At 37.5% G+C, this 23,737-nt stretch overlaps 1 protein-coding gene across 2 annotated transcripts in view; it reads left to right on the top strand.

The window, feature by feature from the left end:
- KIF6 (kinesin family member 6) overlaps positions 1-20,659 on the top strand; it is a 179,244-nt gene extending 158,585 nt beyond the window's left edge. Inside the window, exons 17-22 of one of the 2 annotated variants that reach the window (XM_068939555.1) lie at positions 2,799-2,883; positions 3,880-4,015; positions 5,684-5,772; positions 13,760-13,849; positions 15,820-15,926; positions 19,313-20,659. In XM_068939555.1, coding sequence (XP_068795656.1) covers positions 2,799-2,883; positions 3,880-4,015; positions 5,684-5,772; positions 13,760-13,849; positions 15,820-15,926; positions 19,313-19,329 — 524 coding nt within the window. In that variant the 3' untranslated portion in view covers positions 19,330-20,659. Of the gene's footprint in view, positions 1-2,798; positions 2,884-3,879; positions 4,016-5,279; positions 5,773-13,759; positions 13,850-15,819; positions 15,927-19,312 lie in introns of those variants that run through there. The other variant, XM_068939556.1, reaches the window with a different exon arrangement.
- The last annotated feature ends 3,078 nt before the right edge of the window (positions 20,660-23,737 follow it).

Raw genomic sequence — 23,737 nt, 5'->3', positions numbered from 1 at the left:
TGAGCAGAAGGTAGAAGCAGCAGCCTAGAAAAAGGTTGGAAAATATTGTGCCAGACCATAGATCTCCTTTGCTTTGAACACCAGGGAAGAGCCGTGCATTTATCTGTATATGTTAAGGAAGGGAGATTCAAAGAGATCTACAGTTTTTAGAGCAGAATGCTGTTCAGCTGACAAGCATATTGTTGCAGTAAGTAGGGATGATGAATAGCTGAAATGGAGACTGCAACAACATGGCAAAAGATATCAGAGAACATATAAAGTGGCACTCAAGTAGGCATGTCCTGGGACTTTACTTACCGTGGGACTTCACCTGACATTGTGATCAGATCTCTTCTGCTTTTGTGACTGGATCACACTGAGGTATATTTAAGTTTTCATCATTTACCAGATTAGATATCTAATGCTTTGTTTTTCTGCCGTGGCCACATCAACTGGCACTGTATTCATCTCTTTCTATTGTGTGCATATACAAATCTCTGTGCTGCTCATCTTGCCCACAACCATGATCCTTGCTTTCATCACCAGTGGATTCCTAGAGAGATGTGCAGCTGTTTCCTAGAGAGACCTGCATTCAAAGTAGAGGACGGTGAGGGCTTTGCATCATAGAGGTATTTGTCTTATATAAAAGGTTTTATTATTACTTCTGAAGGTAATTTGCAAGCAAATGGTCCTTTCCACAGAGTGTAATCATCAACAAAATATTTTTCTTGATGTTTTTATATATAAATGACCAGATCCTGCCTAACTTTGGCTACCCTTTGAGGGCTAGAGTAAAAATGTTTTTCCAAGTACTAAATGTCCAAATAAATCATGGAAGAAAAGTTCTAATATTATAGCCCTGCATGACTCTGTAATGACTGGCAGAATTTGCTGATGTTTGTGTGTAGGGAAGCATTTACTTCAGGAACAGTATTGACATTTTAAGATCATACTGTACTGCATTCTACATGATTTCCCTTCAGCTGGAGCTACCACCTCCTGAGCTCAGACACTGTAACAGATGGTGTGAATGGGCCAAACGCTCGTCAGTGTGCTCAGGAGAGTCCTCTTGAACCGCTGCTGAAGATGGTTCAAGCTAAGTAAGCCTGGCTGGCCTTGCACTGCAGCATATTAAGAATGCTCACATGGTGTGTGAATATGGCTCACTTGGGAAGCAGTAACTCCTTAAATCATTTCAGTTTGTTCCACAAGAGCATGTTCCTCTCAACCCTGGATACTGTGTGTTTGTAAAGGGTAGAACAAATGCAGAGTCTCAGGAGCTCTGCAGTGATTGTCTCTCCTGGAGTTCCCTGTGCAGCTCTGCACTTTCTCTCATGTGTGCCCTCTTCCTGAGGATAAAACCTGACACATTAGAAAATCCTGATCCCCTGAAATTAGTGAAAGTTGTACTGTTTTCCTCAAAGGTTCTGACATGACTACTAAGGCCTTCTTATTATCTATTGCATCCAGTTACAATTTATTATATAATGCCACTGTTGTAGCATCTCCTCTGTCACAAGGTTTGCACCTCCTGACTTGCATGTTTACTTTAATACCACAGGTTATTTTTTAATCTTTTAAGGGTACCTTCGCCACCATACTCATGTCTTCACTCTATGCTTCTTTTGTAATGTGTGTGTCCAACAAAACCTGCAGACGTATGGAATGAGAATTAAGCATGGGTTTTGTCCACCTTGGCTTTCAGTCTGTGTTAACACACGCTAGACCTAAGTACTCTAAATGAAATAAAATGCTTTTCAGTTTCATTTTTATTAAGCTACAGGGTGCTACAACAAAAGATTAATGGTTTTAGCTGGCGTGCTGACAGGCAGAGAGGGGTCATTACTGCCCTCTTGTTCCAGACAGAATTCCATTCCTTGAAGCTAGGGTACACTCCTTAGGCCTAATGACAAGCTGATGTATAATTTATTTTCTTGGCAGAAATAATAGTCGAGATGGAAACTTACTTGTATTGTACAGCAGATCTTTTGTTTCTTTCATTTTTATGTAGTTAAAAAGTTTAAACATGTTTTCTTGGGAATCTTGACCTACTCATTCATTCTAGAAATAGAAACTGTTGTAATACTAGTAGGTAACTTTACATTTCCTTTCACTGCCGAATTGAACCCAGTTCATATAACCTACAGTGGAAAGACTGTTTTGCATTTCTCAATATAAGAACTAGCCGTGTTATAGGGTAGGGAAATCTGATGTTGTTCTCTGAGACTGAATTAGGGTAAATTCTCTTGAAGTTTTTCACCTTGAAAAAATTCTCAGTGACAGTTTTAGGCTATTTGCTTTATTTATAGCAATTGTCTGAATATATTGCTTATCCAAGTTAATTTTTGCCTCAGAGTATGTCTTCTACTCTTCTTTCTGTTACTCTGTTTCCAGCCACCAGCACAGCTACTGTTTTATCTTCTTCCTGCAACTCTGCTGTTCTAGTCCTACTTGTCTTTATAGCCCAAACTGATAGGTTTAATGCATGAGATAGGGTTTTATGCCAAAGATAAGCATTTAAAATGGACTGGCAAAATCATTTTCATTCATATTTAAAATAAATATTCCAATCTTTACTGTAAAATTCAAGCCAACTCAATTCAAGTCACTAAAGTTATTTTGATCACTCTTATACTAAATAAAGCCTAAAAGGAGGTTGAATCTACGTAATCTACGTTTCCGGGGGGGAGGAGGGGGGAGAACTAGTACAGAGCCCATTTCACTACTTACCTCTTTAAAAATAGCTTTTATTCTATTTAAAAGTTCCTTCTTTTGACCTCATGATGATCATTGCTTATATATGGCCTTTATTCCTCTAGCTATTGCCAGTCCTTCTGAAGAGCTAAATAAGCTTGATCCAGTAGAAGAGAAGCTTCGAGCACAAATTGAAGAAGAGAAAAAAAGGTATCACTTCTGACTCAAACCACCCTTCAGAAGATAAATTACACCATTAGTGTATTCCGATTGGAATTTTGCACACACAGCTATCCTGAGGGTTTTCTTTGACATTTTAAACGATGTCAGCTTTGTGGTTCACTAATACATTTTTAATATTTGTATATGCTGTTGGTTTATACGTCCGTAAGATACCACAGTACATGAGCAGGGATATTATATGTTTGGGCTAACTAATGGTCAAAAATAAATAAAAATAGGTTAATGTCTCCCTTGGGGATTAGTGTTAGAAACTTAGTCTTTAGTTCTAAGTGTATTGTGAGCCCAGTTGGTTGTTTCAGATGTAATGTCCTGCTTTCCTTGACCTAAGGAAAACCTTTAGGCTCTACAGGGCAGACTACGTATAAATAATATGCAGAGTATGCATTACTTAACCAGTCGTTCTGTTTGCTCTAATGCAACAGTAACCAGGATGATAAAATACGTGCAATCACACCAAGTAATTTTCTAGCATTTATTTTAGCTCTAATCTGTGAGGAAACTTCTGGCTACTTCATGCTATTGGTAAATCTCCAACTGTACATTAGACAAGAGGCCTGGTTAATGAAGCTTTAATTGAAAGGGGAATAAATACATAGCTTCTAACTGAGTCCTGGCTCTGGATACCAGCTGTTTATTAACAGTAGCATGCTGAGAAATCAAAAGAAATAATTGACACTTTTGACTGAGCTTGTATTTTAATTGTTAGTCAGTATCAGTCCCTCTTGAATTTCACTAGTTCTTCAGTGAAATAAAAGTTTTTCAGGATAAATTTCTTGTACCTACTGACCCAGGAAAGCTCTAATAAAATATGGGCTGTCTCTTCCTCCCACCACCCTTCCCCGCCACAAACTCTTTATTACGTACTATTTTGTAGTTTAAATTTATAAGTGTTCTAAGTAGGATAGAGCTTTGTTCAGAAATACATTGGAAGACCTGTAATATACTTTCTTCTTCTCTTATTAGTTATAAAACAATGTTCAATCGCTTGAAAGGCTTGAAGGTGGAGATTGAGCACCTGCAGCTTCTCATGGAAAAGGCCAAGGTGAAGCTGCAAAAGGACTTTGAAGTCTGGTGGTCTGAAGAGGCAACAAAACTACAGGTATAAAATTGCTTTGTATTTCTACCCTTTTAATGAAAATGTAACCTCTTCAGTTGTTGCTTAAAGAAGTAGCTAATTGGTTAGACAGAAAGGAGGCTAAAGGGTGGGATCTGGGACCTGATTCACCTCTATTCATTCAAGTGTAAATCAGACATATCTAATGTGAGTTATGCTTATATGAAGCTAATACAAATGAAACAAAGCTCTTGTTTTCTTCTCTATCTTCTATTGTGACTTCCTCCCAGAAAACTTGAACGAAAGTTAAAAATTGTCCCCAAAATGCCACAAACTCTGAGAGAACATAAAATGAATAGGGGAGACTTGAGGAAGAGTATCTTTCTTACTGCTAGCAAAATTCCAATTTCATCAGGTTTATGCTGTGTTGGAGTATATTAGAAGATGGCAGTCATGGCCATAGTATGGGCAAAACCCAACAAGCAAAATTGACTTTTAGCTTTCTGCGGTTGCAATGACTTCTGTAACCTTTTATAATTCCTAAGTTCCCAGAGGGCCACTGACTGTCAAGACAGAGTGTGCATCCCCTAGCTCTCTAGCTGAGTCCCACAGCTAGTGTCATTGCCTATTTAGGAACCCAGTAGAGTCAGAGTCCTCTAATTTAATGACTTGTATAAAAACAAACAAAAGAGATATTTTAAACAGTGTATGTGAAGTTCATAACACAATGAGACAGGCTGAAAGATGTGCAGTTTCACGAAAACAGGAGACAGTACCAGAGGTTCTGGAGGGGGAACAACTGAAACAAGTCAGCTTTCTTATGAGCTCCCCTTCTGATACATTTTTATGAGTCGAAACACTGACATGGCATCTCACAGCACAGCACTGCAATGAAAGGCACATCAGGCCTAAATGGAAAAAGTGCTAAGTGCAGTCCATCCATATCATATGTTATTAACTGGAATAGAAGATTTACTTCTCGGGGAAAAATTATTGTAAACAAAAACAGAGGAGTACAGCTGATTTTTTGTTTAATGAGTATAAATTTTAACTGTAGTTTTAATAAAATGTTCTAAAATAGATACTGAACATAACATGAGGGACTCAGTTATCCATAAAACATTATCTAACTAGCTGAACTTCAAGCTATCTTTGCAAAACACTTTTCAAATTAAAAATCCTTAACCATGTAGGTGGCAAAGAGGATAATGTTTTAGTGACCTTGCTGTCTGCAAATTTAGAATTATCAACGCACTGTGAGTAATATCCTTGGATTCACTGGAGCATACTTTTCTCTATCCCTTGACAGGAGAGGTCCAGGATTCAGCTTTTCATGATTCATCAGCAGAAGATTACAAATCTTGAAAAAATGATTAGGATTGATTTCTTGGATCTATCTATATATCTGAGCTCCCTAAGAAATTCAAATCAGCCAACACATGCTGTTACACATTAAAAAAATGGAAAATGAAAATTTTTAATGAAAAATTAAAAAAAAAGAAATCTGAGCTTAGAAATACTTAAACCAATCCTAAACACTTTTCTCTTTGTTCAGAAGTGTGTGTCCAAATGAAGAAAATAGTATATGATTCAAACTCTGTGTTTTTTGAGTGAGTCATTGACCTACCTTGTTATTGCTGAGATCTGTAGGCCGGTATTAAATACTCTAAAAAAGTCCTATGCTACATACTTTGTTTTTCAATCTAAACCCAGCAGGAAAAGCCAGAATTGGTTAATTCTTCAAATACTGCAGCAGTTTATCCCCGTTTTGTCAAATCCTCGCAACATCTATCTACTAACAGGTAAAATGTTCATTTTTCTCTTGTTGAAAGCTGAAGTTTCATCTTTGTCTGTTTCTTGTTGTTTTTCTCTTTTCTCTTACTTACTTGTAAGTAGGTGCAGTTTTATTAAATCTGCAGTACCCCAGAATGCTTTTGCAAGCATCACACTCAAACAGTGCATTTCCAGTTAAAATAAAATGGCTATGTAGAAAATGAATTTTTATCACTCACTTATTTTGCAATAGTATTGAAGGTAGCTTATTGTAACTCAGTCTTTTCTGACATATTGGTCTTGGGACCCTAGGTCCTCATATAGGTCTTAAGACCTATTCCTAGGGACTCCATGACAGATAACTAATAAAAGCAAGCCTGTTATCAATGGATTTTGCTATATAAGGAGACTGTATCTCCACTGGAATATATTTAGGGGACTGCAGTAGGGGACTGCAAATTGAAAAAGATTAAAAATTGATGTAATATGAACAGCCTAGATTTGCTGTTGCAAAATGTCCTGGTGCTACATTTTTAGAGCATATTATGCCACAATGACATTACATTTGATATGGTAAAACACTGGTGAACCCTCTACAGTAGAAAAATGTAAAGCACATATCTTGTTCCTGTCATCATCAGTCACTTCTGATTTCAAAACCTCTAATTTAAATTTGCATTAATAGGTCTTTCATAGCCTTTCACACTGTAGAATGTAGAGTGCAGCAAAATAATACCAAAATATGCAGGTTTCCATCTTCAATGACAATAAATGGAAGTGGTGTCTCTACCTCTCTCTCTCCACTACTTTCTATTCCTCTCTCTTCCTCCCTCCCTCTCTCTCTCTCCTTCTCTCGATCCCTGCCTCTCTGTCTCCCTCTCACTGAACAGTTAATCTTTCCCTGATGAGTGGCTTTACCTACTATTTTATAACAATACTGTGCATAAATGGTTTTTTTTTCAGCAAGCAAAATATGTAATACGTGCCATTAAATGATGAATATTGGGATTTGCTTAAAACTGTAAAATACATTCTAGTTTTACAGCAACCTTTCAGGTAGCTATAATAATGCTCTACAATCAGTACAGAGAGAGAATAAAAAACATAATCCTATAATGATATCTAAGAAGGCACTTCCAGATGGCTATAATTGATGAATCCCAACTCTAGTCTTCCCTACTTTGCTTCGATTTTTATTCTGTATGTTCTCTAAAGACTTATGCACGCATTCACTTTGCAAAAGGCTGACATGATTTAAGACCTAATTTCAGTTGTTCATTTCCGGTTTTGCACTGAGCATAACTGCTCTCACAGAAAAGCTGGTGAAACAGAACATGAGGACATTTTAATGTACCTCAGTGCAATCAATTAGCTCAAACAACCCATGAGTGTCACTTGAGCTATCCTCCTTAACTTCATACTGAATTAAACAAGAGAGCAATTGCACAACCTCCTTGCCCCCGTTGTTCTTGGGAACACTAATTTCTAGTTGGCGTGCTGATGAATTGCTCAAAACAGTGATATCTTCTGTAGTTTAAGCTAGAACCAAACAGAACACAGGATAATGCCCAAGGGCTTTTCCGAGCAATGGGAGATTGTCTTGCAAGAGTGGTGATTCTTTACTTTTCTTTTCCACAGTTCAGAAGCAAAAATGCATAATTGGTGCCTGTATGCTTTTCTTTTAAATTTTTCTTCAAATGTCTTTACCGTTTGTATTTATTACTGGAGGACAGGTCTCAGAAAAGTGTATCAAGCATTTTGAATAAAACGTTGGAATGTGTGTGGTTGCTTTAAGTTCCTGAGATTATTTCACAGTCCTGGACCGCCCCACATGGTCTCCTAGAGAAACTCACATGGTCTTCATAATAAACAGTTCCCTCACGTCTGACTAACAAACATCTTGAATGAGGCTGACTGAATGATCCTTATATGCATATCACAGACTTAGAACATTCACCTTTTTGAACTGAAATTGTAGAGGGAATATAGTTGAATATAGCTTTGATAACCCCTATCTACTACCATCTCAATCAGTATTCGTGCAACGGTCTTCTGAAGTCACCTGCTCTTTCCTTCTTATAGGCACAGAGAGTTGATCTTATTTTATGTAAAGCTGTTTAAACATATTTTACACTGGTACATTTTCAGCATGATGTATATGGAATTAGAAATTCTATTTCTGCTCTTTGTGAGGGGCAGCTGCAGGCTTAACATCCCATTCTGCATGAAAATTTACTCTTCCCCCTACCTGAGGCAATAACATGTTAGAGTAAAAGTTTCCGATTTCACAGACTGTAAGCATATAAAACAGTAGAATGGCCATATCCCAAGGATCTTCTCGAACCAAATGGACACAGGAATTTTACTTATTAATTCTCTTGCTTGTGTAGAATGAGTCTTAGCTACAATTTCTCCTCCCCGTTACAAAGTCCCAAGACACAAACAGCCCTTTGTCTCTAATTCACCTAGAAATCAACAATCTTTTTCTGTAAACTGATATTGCCATCTTCACCCATCAGAATAAAAGCACAAAAGCAGAAATGCACATAAATTATATGCCACATAATGTAGCATAAATAAAATCTATTTCCAAGGAGTTCACAGTTCAGTTCACAGATGTGTTCAGGGGACATAAGATCTAAAACTTAGTGGGCTGCATGTCAGAAATCTAAGACTGCTGCTGACAGAATAAGTATGCACTGAAACCATTCAGACAAATTCCTTAGTGTGAATGAATATAAATACAGACTTCACAATGGATATAAATGCAGACTCAATAAATTGAGTAATAAATCTCAGCACATCAAGGATGCAGATATATTCCATAATTTTTCTTGAGATGTATATATTCGTTTGAATCAAATCTTCTGACCACCTTGCAGTGCACAATTAATGATGTGCATTGTTATTGTTTGACACACCTTCGTCATGTTACTAGAGATAATTAAGTCTTGGGAGGGGAATGGGTTAGCCTCATATTATATTTTATACTAAGTCACTTTATAACTAAAATAACAGAGAAGGGAAGCTTGGTAATGCCTGTGAGCCTTAAGAAGGATACGCACACATAAAAGGTGCTCAATTTATGGCCAAACATGCCTGTTTTTCAACTGAAAAAAAGATGGCCGAGCATGTGAGTCTGTGTTACGAGGGATTGAAAGAGAGTGCATTTCTGTCTCAGCTAATAAGGTTTTAAAGCCATAGGCTTGTTTCTGATACCATTGAAGTAAGCAGCAAAACATAACTGATTTCAGTGAACACAATGCTGAAGTGGGGAAAGGGCAACCAAAGGGTTATCAGTGGGTTAGGCATGAGATCTCTGCATAAAAAAGGTCATTTTTTTAATCAGGCTAGTCACATTGCCAAATCTGATATACTTAAAATAGTTGAAGCCAGTAGTTCATATAGTTTTTTATAATGTAGAGGCTTACAGACTCATGTTCATTAACCTATAGAGCAGATTCAATGGTTTCCCAATTATATATAATCTTTGCTTATGTCTTTCATATGAAGGTTTTAGAAATAGTAAATCTCATCTGTTCAGAACACATTAATTACAATGAAGAACTGTACAAAACGGAGAAAGAATGACCCATCTCTGTATTTCAGATTGAAAAAGGTCTGATAGCAATCCCAGAGTACAAAGAGAAAGGAGGAGGAATATAAAATAATCAATAATAAGTTATTTTATTCAGAAAAGAACACCTGATAAAATTCCTTAAACGTGAAGAAGAGTGCACGGCTTGTCCATATTGTCTCTACCATAAAGGTGTGGTGTTAACTGCATCTCTTACTGTATGCATATTTACATCTCTTGGTGGTATCATGTCAAGTCTGCAAAAAGTCTTAACATGTATGTCAGGCTCAGCGTTCCATGTCTGCTCCACAGCAAAATTCAAGTACAGTGTTCTGTTCATCCTCATATATTCTTCTCTTGCATTGGCAAGTAGTTTATCAGATTGTTAACTTGTCTGTTCAAGTTATTGCTCTCAGTAAATGTCTAGCTTCACTAGTGTCGAACTGTTCTTGTATTCTCCTGGAATCAAGAAATTATTGGATACTTATTCAAACCTTTTCAAAATTTTGGATTTCTTTCCTTCTTTCCGAAGGGATCCATTCATTTTTAATTCAATTAGATCTTTGTCTGTTAACCTTACTCATTGCCTTTTACTGAATCTCATTTGTCCTATTCCAGCAAGCCCAAGAGCATGTTTGATCTCAGACTGCTTGGCTCTCCAACTTCTTCTTCAAAATCCTCCCATCACTTTAGATTCCCTTGGAAATAATCTCAGATAACTCTTCGTGCTCTCTGATGACTTTTAGCATCAGTTGTTTTAACATTGATTGTCCTGGAGCGTAAAATGCTCTCCCTATATTAATGCTATGTGAAACAAAGGAAACATTTACATTTTTGGCAGCATTTTCCATCTTGATCATTTTTCATTCATGCCAGTTGTCTGAAGTGTTCTGTGATGATGAAATATAACCTGGGGATAACATGTTTGATTAATGGCATTTCAAAGGTTTTCAAGTTAGTGTCTGTTCGTAACAGCTTAGGTTGAACAATTCATCTAAGAATTTGCAAATGAGGCCAAATTTGATTTTGTAAACAAATACAACAATTTTCAGATTTTAAGTAGCTTGAATCTTGCTAAATATATTTTGTCTGCCTTTATACAGAACATCTGTTCCCTTCACTTCCAAGGCACAGATGCCTGGAGAACTGCAGCTGAGGGGGGTTTTGTAATTTTAACAATGCAGAGTTTGCATACCTTCAAATTTTACACTTTCCATTTATTTCCCTGATATTCCTCTTTTTCATTGCTAGACTGGCAAATCAAGTGTTCCTACCGCAACATTAATCTGCTTTTCAGCTCCTCAGAGCATGTGCTAGATGGAACCAATCAGCCCAGGATCTTACCAAACCCAGCTCTCGGATCCCCACAGCAAGGGAGGTACTGCACCAATGATATGTAGGTCCCTCTAGCTATCGCCCCATGCCTGAACCAGAAATATACCCCCCAACAGATGACCCAAAACAAAACAAGTCACTCAGTGGGTGAAAATTCAGGTACTAAGTTTAAAAAAAAGAACTGAGGAATCTAAGACTGACTAACTTATCTGTAATCTTAAGAAAAAGCAGGAATTGTAGAGAAGGTATCAGAAAACAGGGGTTTGAGACTACTTGAAGAACTCAACTCAAGGAAAATTCAGATATATTCAGAATGAAAAATGGGCATTATACATTATCAAAAGAACCTGAGCAATGTTACAGCTTAGGAGATAGACAAAGAAAAGGCAATAGGACTTTTATACCTATGTCCGTCCAAGTCCAAAAGTATGATCAGAAATGCCCATTTACACATTATAGAAATGTTGGTTGGAAGGCACCTCTAGAGATCTCTAGGCCAACCTTCTGCTTGAAGCAGGATTATCATCACACTAAATCAGGTCACCTATGGTTTTGTCTGGATTTATCTAGCGTCTGAAAATCAAGAAGCACTCACTGCTTTTACAAATCGAGGTGCTAAAAACCTGACTTCTTACTTTCAGATTTCCTAAGCACCTGCAGTTTTGCCTTTTTGGCAGTGCAGAATTTTCTCAGATCAAGCAGGTAGAAAAGTTTTAATGCAGGGAGATCAATGCCCGAGCCTTCTGAGATGCCCAGTCCTTCAGGCTTATCACAGAGAGAGGGGTATCATTTCCCCTGCCCCATGTTGTCGTAATGACTTTCCATTAAATTTAGAGCAGCGCTGGCAAAAATTCTCATGTTTTCCAATCACTGGAAAAGCACCTAATACTGAGAGGAAGAAGGGGAGTCCTGGGTTCTGAGAGCAGGCTAGCAGTTGGTTGAGCACCCTAAGCCTGAGCATACAAACCACTGTACAGCAGAACTACACTCTTTACTCCCCTTGTGATTCAATGTGTCTTGCAGTGCTGTAGATACAATGTCCCAGCTCCAGTTCCAAGAATGCAAAGTCCTTCCTCATCTTCATACAGACCATCCCCCTAACCTAGGGACTACCACGATCTCTGGAATGTGTAAAACATTGTTTTGAGTTCTGTCAAGCTGAGGAGAACCTCACTTGTTAGATGAGCGCTCTGATCATTAACTTTTTATATGGAAGCTGCACCCCAAATCCATACAAAAAATATTTATAAGCTTCCACTTGCAGAGGAAGAGTTTGGATCCCTCAGACAAGCATGTCTGACTGTAGCTTCACAGTCAGAGTTGGAGTTTAAGGCCTGTCTGTGAGCACTGTACTGTTAATTTCCTGGTTCTAGGCATCACCTCACTCAGTCTAAGGTTTTTTTTAATATCACCTTTCTCAGATGCCCAGTTCTCTCTGAGCACTCTAAGGTGAGTTTAGGCATCTTGTCCTGGGTCCAGGAGGACTCACTTGAAAGTGAGGTCTTTAGAAGTCAAACCCTGCTACAACTGCAGTGTCTAGTTTGTTAACTGGATCTGGACCTAAGTCCCCTTTAACAAAGGGATCTGATAATTTTGGAGACTAGTTTTCAGTGAAATTCAATGGGAAACATGAGTTCAAACATATAAGCTCCTGCAGCTTGGAAGCTACTCACATCAGCTCACCCACAGTAAATAAACTCGTACACTCTGTTCGCAGCAAATAAAAACCTAAGAAGCTTATTTCAATGACCGAAGGCAATGAAAAAGGATCACATTACATCACTTCACCTTACATTTGTTATGGGCTAAGAGTACAATCAGGAATGGTTGCTATGGCTCTGTTGAAGCGTCACAATTCGATAAACTGTGGTAACACAACTTGAATATCTTGGTATCTCAGGGCTCAGACACACAGTCCTTTTTTTCAAAATGGAATTTAAGCCCCTAAGACACTTTAGTTCTTAAAAACTGTCACATCAATGGAAAAAAAAATTCAAGAAATCCTAAAGCAGAACTATGATCACAGATATTGTTAAATCACACAGAAGGTAGTAAAATCACACATTCTTTCTAGCTCCTGTAATATGTAGCCGTAATAAAGTATGGAATACTATTAACATTAAATACACTGTTGCTTTAGTAGAATGAGGCTGAGTCCCGATGTTATTTTAATCCATTTAGGCATGTGCAAATGGCCTGGAACTTGAGGAGTTAAAGAGAAACATTCAGTAAACCTGGAGCTGTTTGTCTGAAAATGACTTATACTCTTGGGCGTAATATCTTTTACAAAATTGAACCTGGCACAGTGTAATACAGTAAAATTTTAGTAATAAATTTCTTTCCTTTTTCAAGTTCTCTGCCAGAAATATCAGTCTATCAGCCAACAATGAACATACTATTGCACTTAGAAAAGCAAGAACTTGCCAATCCTGCCATCTACTGGAAAAATCCTACTACCGAGTAATTCCATACTTTCATTCTCTAGAAGATTGGCACAGGAAATGTGCAAATCCCCAGGGTGAGAAGAGAGTCCCTAGACATCTCATGACAGAAATCTGCTTTCCTAATTGAGAGATTCTTGATAATGATATCTGTAGGGAGAGGAATGCACAACAGCTGTTTGCAATATATTTGGCTATCATCAACAAGCCACAACTCAAAGTCCTCACTCAGTTTTTATCCAGTCTCCTGCTGATTTCAGTAATAATTTTGCCTGACTAAAGAAAGAATGGAAAGGGAGCTAAGGCCTCACTTGGCTAATAGTTAGTTTGGGAACTAAATATGCCTCCAGAAACCATACATCAGATACATCAGAGTGCTTTACAAGTCCTGCTTAGAAGGCAAATTCTAGAAGCATAATCTTTACGAGCTTATTTTTTCATTCTTTGTTTGCCACATTCTCTACACAAACCTAGTCATCACATGGCTTCAACTAAAATCCTCTTTCTTCCAGTAAACAACAACTGCTTTATATAGATTTTTAAAAAAGTTTTGAAAAACAGCTTATCTGTAGTCCTTGAGCATGTATTAACATTCTCTCTGTATTGTATTAACATCCCACTACAAGGACGATATTCTTTCCTTCATTTCCCCTTCCATTCCAGTTTTTCAGAGACCAGGAGAATCAGCCCCAATGAAGATGCAGCCGGGAATACAAGTTCAATTACTTTTAGTTATCCAGCTTCGAAATCAAGGTAAGAAGTGCACCTGGGCTGTTCAAAGGAAAATGCAAACCAGTAATATATCCCCTAGATAACACTCACAGTCTCTTTAACAGTGGAAAAGAAGACTGAAATTGCAGTTTTCCTCCAAATTCCGTAACACCACAGGCTGTTCTATAGCTTTACACCAAACACCTGCATTATTAGTGGGAAAGAGGTGACTTCTTGTTTGGCCTGAAGCTTTTTCCCCCCATGAGCTCAAGTTATGACGACTGTGTCTTCTCAGCAAGAAAAAAGGGACTCCTAAAAAAAAAAATAAATAAAACCATTTGAAGTGAAGACAGATCAATGTTTTTAAGTATTGCAGAATTCAGGAACTGCACAGAGATTTTTCCTTCTTGTGACATTAATATACAATTTTAGATAGGATTTCTTTTGAGTATCTCCTTAAAATATTTAGAGACACCCTCATGCAAACTATTCTAGTAAAATAAAATGACACTAACAGCCTGGGTGTGTCAGGCTTGGCAAAGATTATATGTCATATTTTCTCAAAAGAAGTACTATTTTGTTATAATTAACTTAGCAGGTTAGCAGAAACTACCAATTTTTTTGACTGTTCCTCGTTTTTTTCACTTATGTTCATTTCCTTGTACTTTTCCTCCACCAAAATATCATGCCAAGTTAGTATACTCCCAGAAGTTACAGTCTTACTGTGCTTTAACAGTTCTAGCTGTTACCACCCTTAGGAAAGTATGCTTTCTATTTTTCCTATTACAGAAGAAAGAACAAATGGGAAGGGATTTTTTTCCTTTCATTTTCCAAAGTAATCCGCCTCCGGAAGAACAAAAAATCATGGAAAATTTTGGATGCCAAAATTAATGTTTTAAAATTAGACTTATGTTTAAGATAAACTAAATAAAAAGAGAAGTTAAAATGGAATTTAGACAGTACCTTCTGAAATATATTCTATATTTTTCATTTTTTGTGTTACCAGATGAACATTCATAAGAGAATAGTCCTTGACTGGTGCTGACATCTCCTTATTGAATTACATAAAAAGAGATATTTCACTGAATTCATAGTCATTTCCTTAGTATTTCTGTTTTGGTTCACTAATTTAGCAACTAAAGATTAGTAGCACAAAGACATAGATAGTGGAATTCTGTTTTATATCAGGCAGAATTATGTTCTACTGGGACAGTCAGTAAAGAATAATGGAAATAACTATATTTTAAAAGATAGAATACATAAAAGTAAAATTTCTCCCTATAGCTTCTGTTGTGCTTCAGTTTACAATTTTTATCATTATATTTCTCAATTCACCAGTCATGCACTAATTATTCTTTAAACAAGACTAAATCTTTAGCTTATATAGAATAGCATCATTATACTACACCATCTTATATCAGTTGAGAAGCTATCAAAGAGCAGAGGTAAGTCAATGATTTAACTACATAAACACAAGATCTCACTGAGGATTGGAGAGTAGACCACAAAGTAATTGTCAGCAAAAGTCATGAGATTGTTTACTTCTGTATGTATACATAATTTCCTACATCTATATGTATATGAAAACTTAATTTCCTTACAGTAGGCAAAAATACTACTGCTCTGTTCAAATAAATAGCAGCCCTTGTTTATTGAAGCAAATATACACATGACATACCCACATCCTTCTTTATTGAACTCACTATACTAGGCTTTTCTACATGACAGAAAATCTTTGGCTCAGCAGTAGCAGTAGTTTTGTTTCACTCTCTGTGAGAGCTTTTACAACTGGTAAGCTTGCAGCTCTGCCCAACCAGAAAGCTACTGGCCAGTTTTAAGAATCCACATAAGAGCATTAAGAAGTCCTGAGCTTGAATCTCCTCCAAAATATGCCACCTTTGCCAGTATATCTGTAGAACAAAGCCCCCCATGTTGAAAAAGCAAGGAGATATAGGAATAGAAACATAACCTTCTTTCTCAGTTGAGTCCACAAATATACTCGCTTGTTTCAGGACCCTACCAACTTCAAGCTCATCTATTCCTCTAACTGGAGATAGTCAGACTGATGCTGACATCCTCGCTTTCATTAAAGCAAGAGAGAACATCCTGCAAAAGAAAGGTAAATCCTTCCGAAAAATGAGAGGCCAAATAGAAATTTCCAGTACAGCATTTCAAAGCTGATGCAAACGGGAACTGATTCTGGTAGTTACATTACAGTATGTCCTCAGCAGTTCAAAACACTGGTGGTTCTTCACATGTATTTATTTTAGTAGCTCAGTGCTACAGTGTAAAACTCTGAAGGCTATCTGTTTTTCTCCACCACCCTGGATTAACTTTCCGTATCATCCATGCCTATGCAGCCCACATGGTATATTTATTTGCACTGAAATAAATACTGTTAAGTGTTGTTGATTGATAATTAAAATATTAAATATAAATATATACTAAAATATTAAATATACGTTTTCTTTAAAGCTATCAGGCCTGATTTTCAGCTGCTGTGATTCAGTATGGTACTAATTTAGCTATAACAATTGACACCAAATAAAGATTATGCAAATGATTACATTGCACCCTACCTCATTAGGCAAACTGGCCTGCTATGTCTAACAGAGTCTTCCATTAACAGGTATTTCATTATATCATAAGATACTAAAATTTTCTATGGGTATTTGACACTAAATCAGATACTGGAAACGATCTTAGATAGACAATAAAGTTCACTCTTCAGTGTAGATAATTAAAATTGGCAGGAGGCAGAAAGCACTCAATACACAACAGCAGCAAAACAAGGTAGTCTGGAAGTAGTTCATCGTGATAAAGAAAAACCGTCTGGGATTTTCTTTTTTTATTTAATTTTTTAAGTAAGAGTTTTTAGTGGCAGCAACCAATCAGAGAGAAGATGAAAGCAGCGGTGGTTGCTGAAGCAATAACTTTCCATCAGCACTTGAGTGCTGATGACAGCAGTGCTCAGCAAGCTATCAGCACCTGGCAGATGGTGTTAGCACTGCCACAAAGTAGGGCTTCGGTATCACCCTGCTTATCAGGAAACTGTCAGGTAAACACACAGTGGCTGAAAAAACAGCCTCATTGTGCCCATCCCAAGCAAACACTTAACACACTTAGGCGTTTGGTTCACTTTTGGTTTACTTTAGAAAAGCTGTTGTAAAGTTTCTTCTGCAAATGAAATTAAGCTGAATTTGTAGGCAGCTCACCAGAAGCAGGTTAGAGGTAAGTGTCTTAAAACAAACATTTAAGGCCTTTAAAAGGTCCAAATCTGATCCATTTTGTGAAGTACAGTTACCTAGCAAACAGGAGCATAACTTGTCTTGTGATCATCTCCTTAAATCATACCATATCAGGATTGTACCTCTCAAATGTTGTTTTTATTTTTTGGTTTTTGTTTTTGTTTTTTCAGCCACAAGCTATTACCTAACATCATACATCAGTTTCAGAAAGTACTAGGCATTATCAGCATTGACAGCTATTAGGCCCCAAGTTATAAAAGGTATTCTTGCAGAATGGAGGCCAATCTATTTTTAGAATTGTGTTGAAGTTCAGTTAGGCAGGATGGGCTGCATCCTGCCCTAAGTAGCTGAAAATGGTTGGAGTAGCATTTGCATAGCGCTTACTCTGGTCATGCTGCCAGTGCAGGGCTAGATAGTTCGACTAGTCACTAAATACAGGCAAGACAGAAAAAAAAACTTCCTATACATGACCCATGTATTGCAAGCTCATAGAGACTTCCTATGTAATAGATAAAAGACAGCTGAGCAGCAAGTTATGAGAAGGAGTTGGAGTCAACCTGGCAGATAAAAGAAGGGTTTTCTTCTTTGATGATCTGTGAGGAAAAGGAAGGCCTCCCAGATTTGAAGGGTGAGGCCACTGATAGCAGGAATTATTGATCAAACCTGTTTGTTAATTCTCATCTAGTAAGAAGAAGAAAGGCAAAACCTAAGGAGTCATAATTCATGCATCCACCCCTGAGGTGGCTTCTCTAACTAGGAGGAGCAAACAGGCTGAGAGAGTGCCTCTGCTACTCCTGTGTCTGTGATAGTGGTATATATTCCCTTTTCTATGAGCACTGCTTGGCACAAGATATGCCCCAAAGGACAGGACTGGGTAGAGTCACCTATGATTCACACTGCCCACCAATCCCTCCTTTGATCTCCCTTGGAAATCAAGGGGATAAAGGTCTTGCCTAAAGGTGTGTCTCACCACACCTGTTCTCACTTCTTCTCAAGGGAGTTTGTGAGCTTCTCTCAAACATCTCTCAACTGGCTTTTCTCAGCTACTTGTCCTGTCTTTCATCACTCCTACCTGGCATGTTTCTAAACTACATGGAGGAGAGAGAGAGGCATAGCAACTGCTGTAGTGTTTGTACATCACTGGCTATAAGGAGTTCCCCAGAGCAGTTGCACCCAAAGCAAAGGAGAACTGGAGGATTAGTTTGGGGAGGGGCATAGAATTGTCCTTAAAGAAAAGCTACCAGGGGTAAGGGAAACTTAAATAGATAGGAGAAGCAGAAGAAGGAGGAATTTACCCAGAATGCGTACTTTGAGAAAAAATGTTACATGTTATCAGTCTCTCGTAGAACTTTTCCTCAATAAATCTCAAACAGCTCCAAACTAAAACAGAGAGAAATGTTAAGTGGCCCAGAGTCACTGTCGAGTGGCTTCGTACAAAAGCCACTAAGTCATGTAGAAGTTAAGTCTGCTGAGTCTCTGTCCAGTGCTCTGTTCTCGCAAGCCCTGTACTTTGGAAACCCTCTTTGGCCAGGATGTTCAGTAAGCGTTTCAGCACATATGTGCAAATGTGTGCTTTTCCTGTACAATTATTTCCATGCAGAGCTTCACTCGTTTTCTAGGAGTGTCCTGCAGGAAACAACATGAGAAAGCATTGGTTCAGCCAAACCAAAGTCTGCTAGGCTTGAAAAATGTCAGCGTATTTCCTGCTCTTTTCTTTATTGATCCTGACCTTTTCAAACTGTTCTATTATATCAATAGCTTAGAAGCAAACCGAAAGCCCTACTTTGCATTAGCTGAAAAGAGAGGATAAAATGTGTGCAGAAGCCAGTGCAGTGGAAAATAAGTTTCATAAATAGAAAGCATGGGAATGCTCAATATCCCTAGTGACAATAATACCAGGGAGGGAATGAGAGGTCTCAGAGGACATTAGCTCAGTCTGTAGGTGGTTGCCATTTACTTTCTAAACAGAGATGAATTAAAGCAGGTGGCTTGCTGGGGTTGCTAATACAATGCAACATTGGAAAGCTTTTTACAAAAGGCTGCTCTGCAAACATGTGCTTTTGTTGCTTCTGTCAGTCTTGAGATAGAAAAATGAAAACTGCAGAGAAATAGATGAATGATATTTTGTCTTAAAAGCTTTAAATTAAAAAATATCTTTTTTTCCCCCTTCTATTGCTTTGTGTTTGTTTGTGAATTTCTTTTAAAACTGATGACACGTCCTGAAATACACTCTAACAGATTCTTTATCTCCTTTCAGGCTTGAGGAACAAGTGAAATTCATGTTGCAGTCCGCTATTTACTTTTAGAAGTAGTTAAAGACTTCTTTACCTTCCTCTTCTGTTTAGAAACCAGGTACAAATAACTACTTTGGATATATACCTTTAATTGGTAAAGCTGTACAAGTGACTTGCATGTGACAGAAAAATCCATTTCTCTAGGGAATGATATTTGAAGTTTTGCACTCAGAATGTTGAACTTGCGTTAAGATTTAGCAAAACTAAAACAACTAAACAGGAACTTGCCAAGTGTGTTTATTTACTGAGAATTTGTTGAGTGTTTTCTAATGTCAAAATTATCTAATGTTTTAATTCTCTTCTACATCTTCAGTCCGAGGAAACTTATTGTTACCGATGGATTTTTTTTTCTTCTTTGGTATTTGTATACTGGAAGCTTGCAAACAAATTCAGTCCAGCAGATTTACCTGCAAGGATTTATGTAAGACTTTACTGATTATGGTTCAGGTGGTTTCCAGAGATGTTTGTGCAAAATAGTAGTTATCTGGGTCATAAAATCCTGCAAATTTTCATTTGAGACCTTTTGCTGATGACAATGCATGAGTTCTACTTTTTTCCCTTCCCCAAAAAGTAGCTTTCATACTAGATGATTAAGATACTGAGGTTGTGTTGTAATATGAAAATTAATTTTCATTGGAAAGAAATTCTACAATTCAAAATTATAATGTTTTTTCATGAGAATACATTAGATGGTATGCAAAACATACACCTTCCCATAATATCCAGTTTTCAGAAGAAACAATGACATTTGATAGGCTTAAAGCAAAACAGGACCATTAATTGTAAAACACAAATGAAATCCGAAAAAATAAGTGCAGTTATATATTATATACAGCATAACTTCGCTCTTGACACAGTGCTGCTTTATTACATAACATGCTGTCTTACTTTACACTTCAGATTAAAACAAATGCAAAAATTCAGCACAAAAAGTCTGTTTCTGAGATATGCGTATTTTCAGATTGAAAACACCGTTTTTCATGCTAGTGATAATCTTGCAGTCGTATAATTGGAAGGGTTTGGGTTGTTCACATAAAAATACAGTAATTATTGGCAGGAGTAACATATCATTCTCAAGGATGTATATTTCCTCAAGTTGCTGTTGCTGGATTCTGTGACAAATTCAGAATTATTCAGAAGCACATGATGAAGCGATATGTGTTCAAACCTATAGAAGACATATGTTTATCAAAATAACAACTAAGATGCAATCAATAAAGAAATATTTAAAGTTATGCCTTTTTCTGCATTTCAATTTTCTGTAAAATTCAGCACAGCTGGCACATTAATTGGTATACTTTGTTCAGAATTAGGAGGTACAAGCTAAAATGACAGTCAAATCTCTAGTTACTTTGAGAAAGGAAAAGAGTCTGACAACTTGGTGAGATGTGGAAAAAGCTACAGATCTGCCCTTTTTTTGTGTGTCAGCTTTGCTGGAGATTTTGTTAAACTGTCCTTTTTTTCTGCCTGAGTCTTTTCCTGCTTGTCTTTATCTTTCTTCTTCTCTCAGAGGTTATTCTTTTAAATATATATACACACATATTTTGGCTGTGCAGAGTATGCAAGTTTCTGTTCCTTGCTGCTTTTTCCAAGAGAATGGGGATTGAGGTGGAGGGAACTATTTAGTTCACTTTAGCAAGAGACATGGAAGAGAGCCAGTATCTTGCGATCAGCCAGCTCTCTCTGCACCACAGTTTAGGAATCATTCTGCTAGAATGATTCACTCCTCAAGTTGGTTTTCTGCTGGCCCTCTCTTTTCGCCAGTCATGCTGAATTAATGTTTATAAAGCCTTAGTGAGGTGAGCAGGGCCACTAACCTTTACCAATCTAACCCAGCTAGCTGGAGAAGAACCAGAGGCTCCAAACCATTGCTGAATAAAGTAGCTGTCTTCTCCTGTTTTCAGTAAAATCCCCTTCACAGTGAACTTATTTGGATATTGCCAAAAGAGAATTATTGGTAAACTAGCTCATTTCTTTTGACCTTTAAATGTTTCCAACTGATTAAGACAGGGATCCCAGTGCTATCCTCATACAATGTATATAACACTGCTACATGATGTTAACATATCCGGTGTTTTACTCGCAGTTTACTAAACCTCTGAGTCCCAGACAGAGAAGATTGCTTGATTTCTGTTTCAAAATCCTCCAGTCTTTTTTATAATGACTTAAAATTGGTGTGAGATTTGATCATCAGTATCAGCAAAGTCAGGCCTGATTTGCAGAATGGTCTCAGGTTAAGATTATACCAATGCACATGAAAAGAGCTTGACCAAGAGGGCATCTGGTAATACAAAACCATATAATTAAACAGAAATGCAGAAAATTGGCACTTCTTCCTTCTTTTGGATGTTTCCACAGCAGTTTTAGCCAGAAAAGTTTGCTCATTCAATACACAATAGTCTTAAGAAAAAAAGCATGTTTGGTTTTTTTTTTAATAAACTGCATGCATTCTTCAATGGTTTTCTCTTTGAGTTTATAGGAAAATTCAGGTTGGAGGGGACCTCAGAAGGTCTTTAATCCAACCTCTTGCTCAAAGTGTCATCAGCTATGCGATCAAACCAAATTGCTCAGGGCTTTATCCAGTCAGGTCTTGAAAACCTTCGAGGATGGAGACTATACAACCTCTCTGGGCAACCTGTTCCGCTGCTTGACTGTCCTCATCATGAAAAAGCTTTTCCTTAATATCCACTCTGAACCTCCCCTTGTTACAACTTATACCTGTTGTCTCTGATCCTTCCACCATGGCCCACTGTGAAAAGCCTGGCTCCATCTTGTTGATGGCCTTCTCACAAGTGTTAGAAGGCTACTGAGTTCCCCTGTAAGCCTTCTTGTCTTCATGAAAGCACTTGTTGCTTCAGGAAATTTTGGCTGGCCACAAGCGCACAATGTTACCTATTTTAATAATGTATCTTCAAATAATTTCTAGATTAATTGGAAAGGATCCCAGTATTTACAATATTGCAGAATCAGTCAGTGGCCCACATTTGTAATGGTCTTGAGCCTGCCTAACCGCCTGTGAAACCATATTGGTACAGGGTTTCTCATGCATGACTGACTCTTATCTGTTCACCGTGATATCTAGCTGCTAGTTGTTTAAATACGTATATGGTAAATACAATTTATTATTTCCAACCAGAGTAAATCCAAAGATCTTGTTTGTGGAGATTTCTTGAGGCAGTAGCTCTAGCGCTAGATGTCAAACAAATATTTCCAGGATTGCTCTGTGCTAGCCATTATGGGTCATCTCATCTCTCATTTCAAGTTATTTCTAATCGTTCCATATAGTTTATTGTAGGAGAAGACAGACATCCACTGAAGTCTCTTATAGCGACATAGCTTCTGGGAGGGCCAGGATACGATCCAGATTTCTGATGAGGACCAAAGGGCCTGTCCTCATCCATGCTGAATCCACCAGGGATCTCTGCACAGCCTGGAGCCATACTAGTAAAACCAGTCTTAGGCTTGGGCATTTGTATCCATTTGCACCACTTCCTGGTCACCACAGCCTTCCAGGGAGCTCCAAGGAGAAAGTGGCACAACCTTATGTTGAGTTTCTCTCACTTGGAAGATGGACGCCCTACCAGTTCAATGTCCCATTTTCCCTCTTGTGGTTTTTATGAAATACGTTTACAGTGGAATAATGAGGTTCAAACATGTAACGGTGTAAGCATATTTTGTAATACCTTCCCAGCTAAGAGATTTTATTGTTTTTACCTAAGTTTGCTCAATCAGAGGATGCAAGCGTTCTGTATCAATAGTATAAACTGAGGGCATGTCAACAGAAGAGTGTTAAGCTCTTGTAAATGCCAGCTGTACGAACTATTCAGGTGGTGAATACAGATGTCAACAAAAAGAAGATCTAGGAATGACTTATTAGCTGTAGCATGTTTCGTAGCTCTATATATAATTTATTTGTCTTTTCAAAGTTCATTTTTAATAACTGCAACAATTGAACTTCTATTTTTAGATGATTTTATATTAATCACTTTTATTGTGGTTTAAATCAGTTAAATTGACTTTTGGCAATGTTTTTTTGTTTCACTTCCTGTAATGTTTGCTTTGAAATTTCACCAATAAGGCAAGCAATGTAAACTAGAAAATTGTAATAGTTATTATCGGTGCCTTGAGTTGTACAATCGTATTGAAAATTTGTAACTGAAACTTTGCTTTCCTTTGCTCTCAGGGGCCATGACCTGAGATTTTCTGAAGATTGTCTTCTATTCATGTTTTTTGGCAGCTTAAGTGCTTCATTTGACACAGACAATAAACTAAGTAAATACTCACATTTTGGGCCAAGAGTGGTTTACACAAATGTATTTATATTGATAAAAAACTGAAACAACAAGGTACACCTACAGTACAATAGCTATAGAATTCACGGAAACAAC

The sequence above is a fragment of the Struthio camelus genome, chromosome 3, assembly GCF_040807025.1.
Source record: "Struthio camelus isolate bStrCam1 chromosome 3, bStrCam1.hap1, whole genome shotgun sequence".
NCBI lineage: Eukaryota > Metazoa > Chordata > Aves > Struthioniformes > Struthionidae > Struthio > Struthio camelus.
Note: the sequence above shows the minus strand (reverse complement) of the source record. Positions and strands in the feature narration are given on the sequence as shown.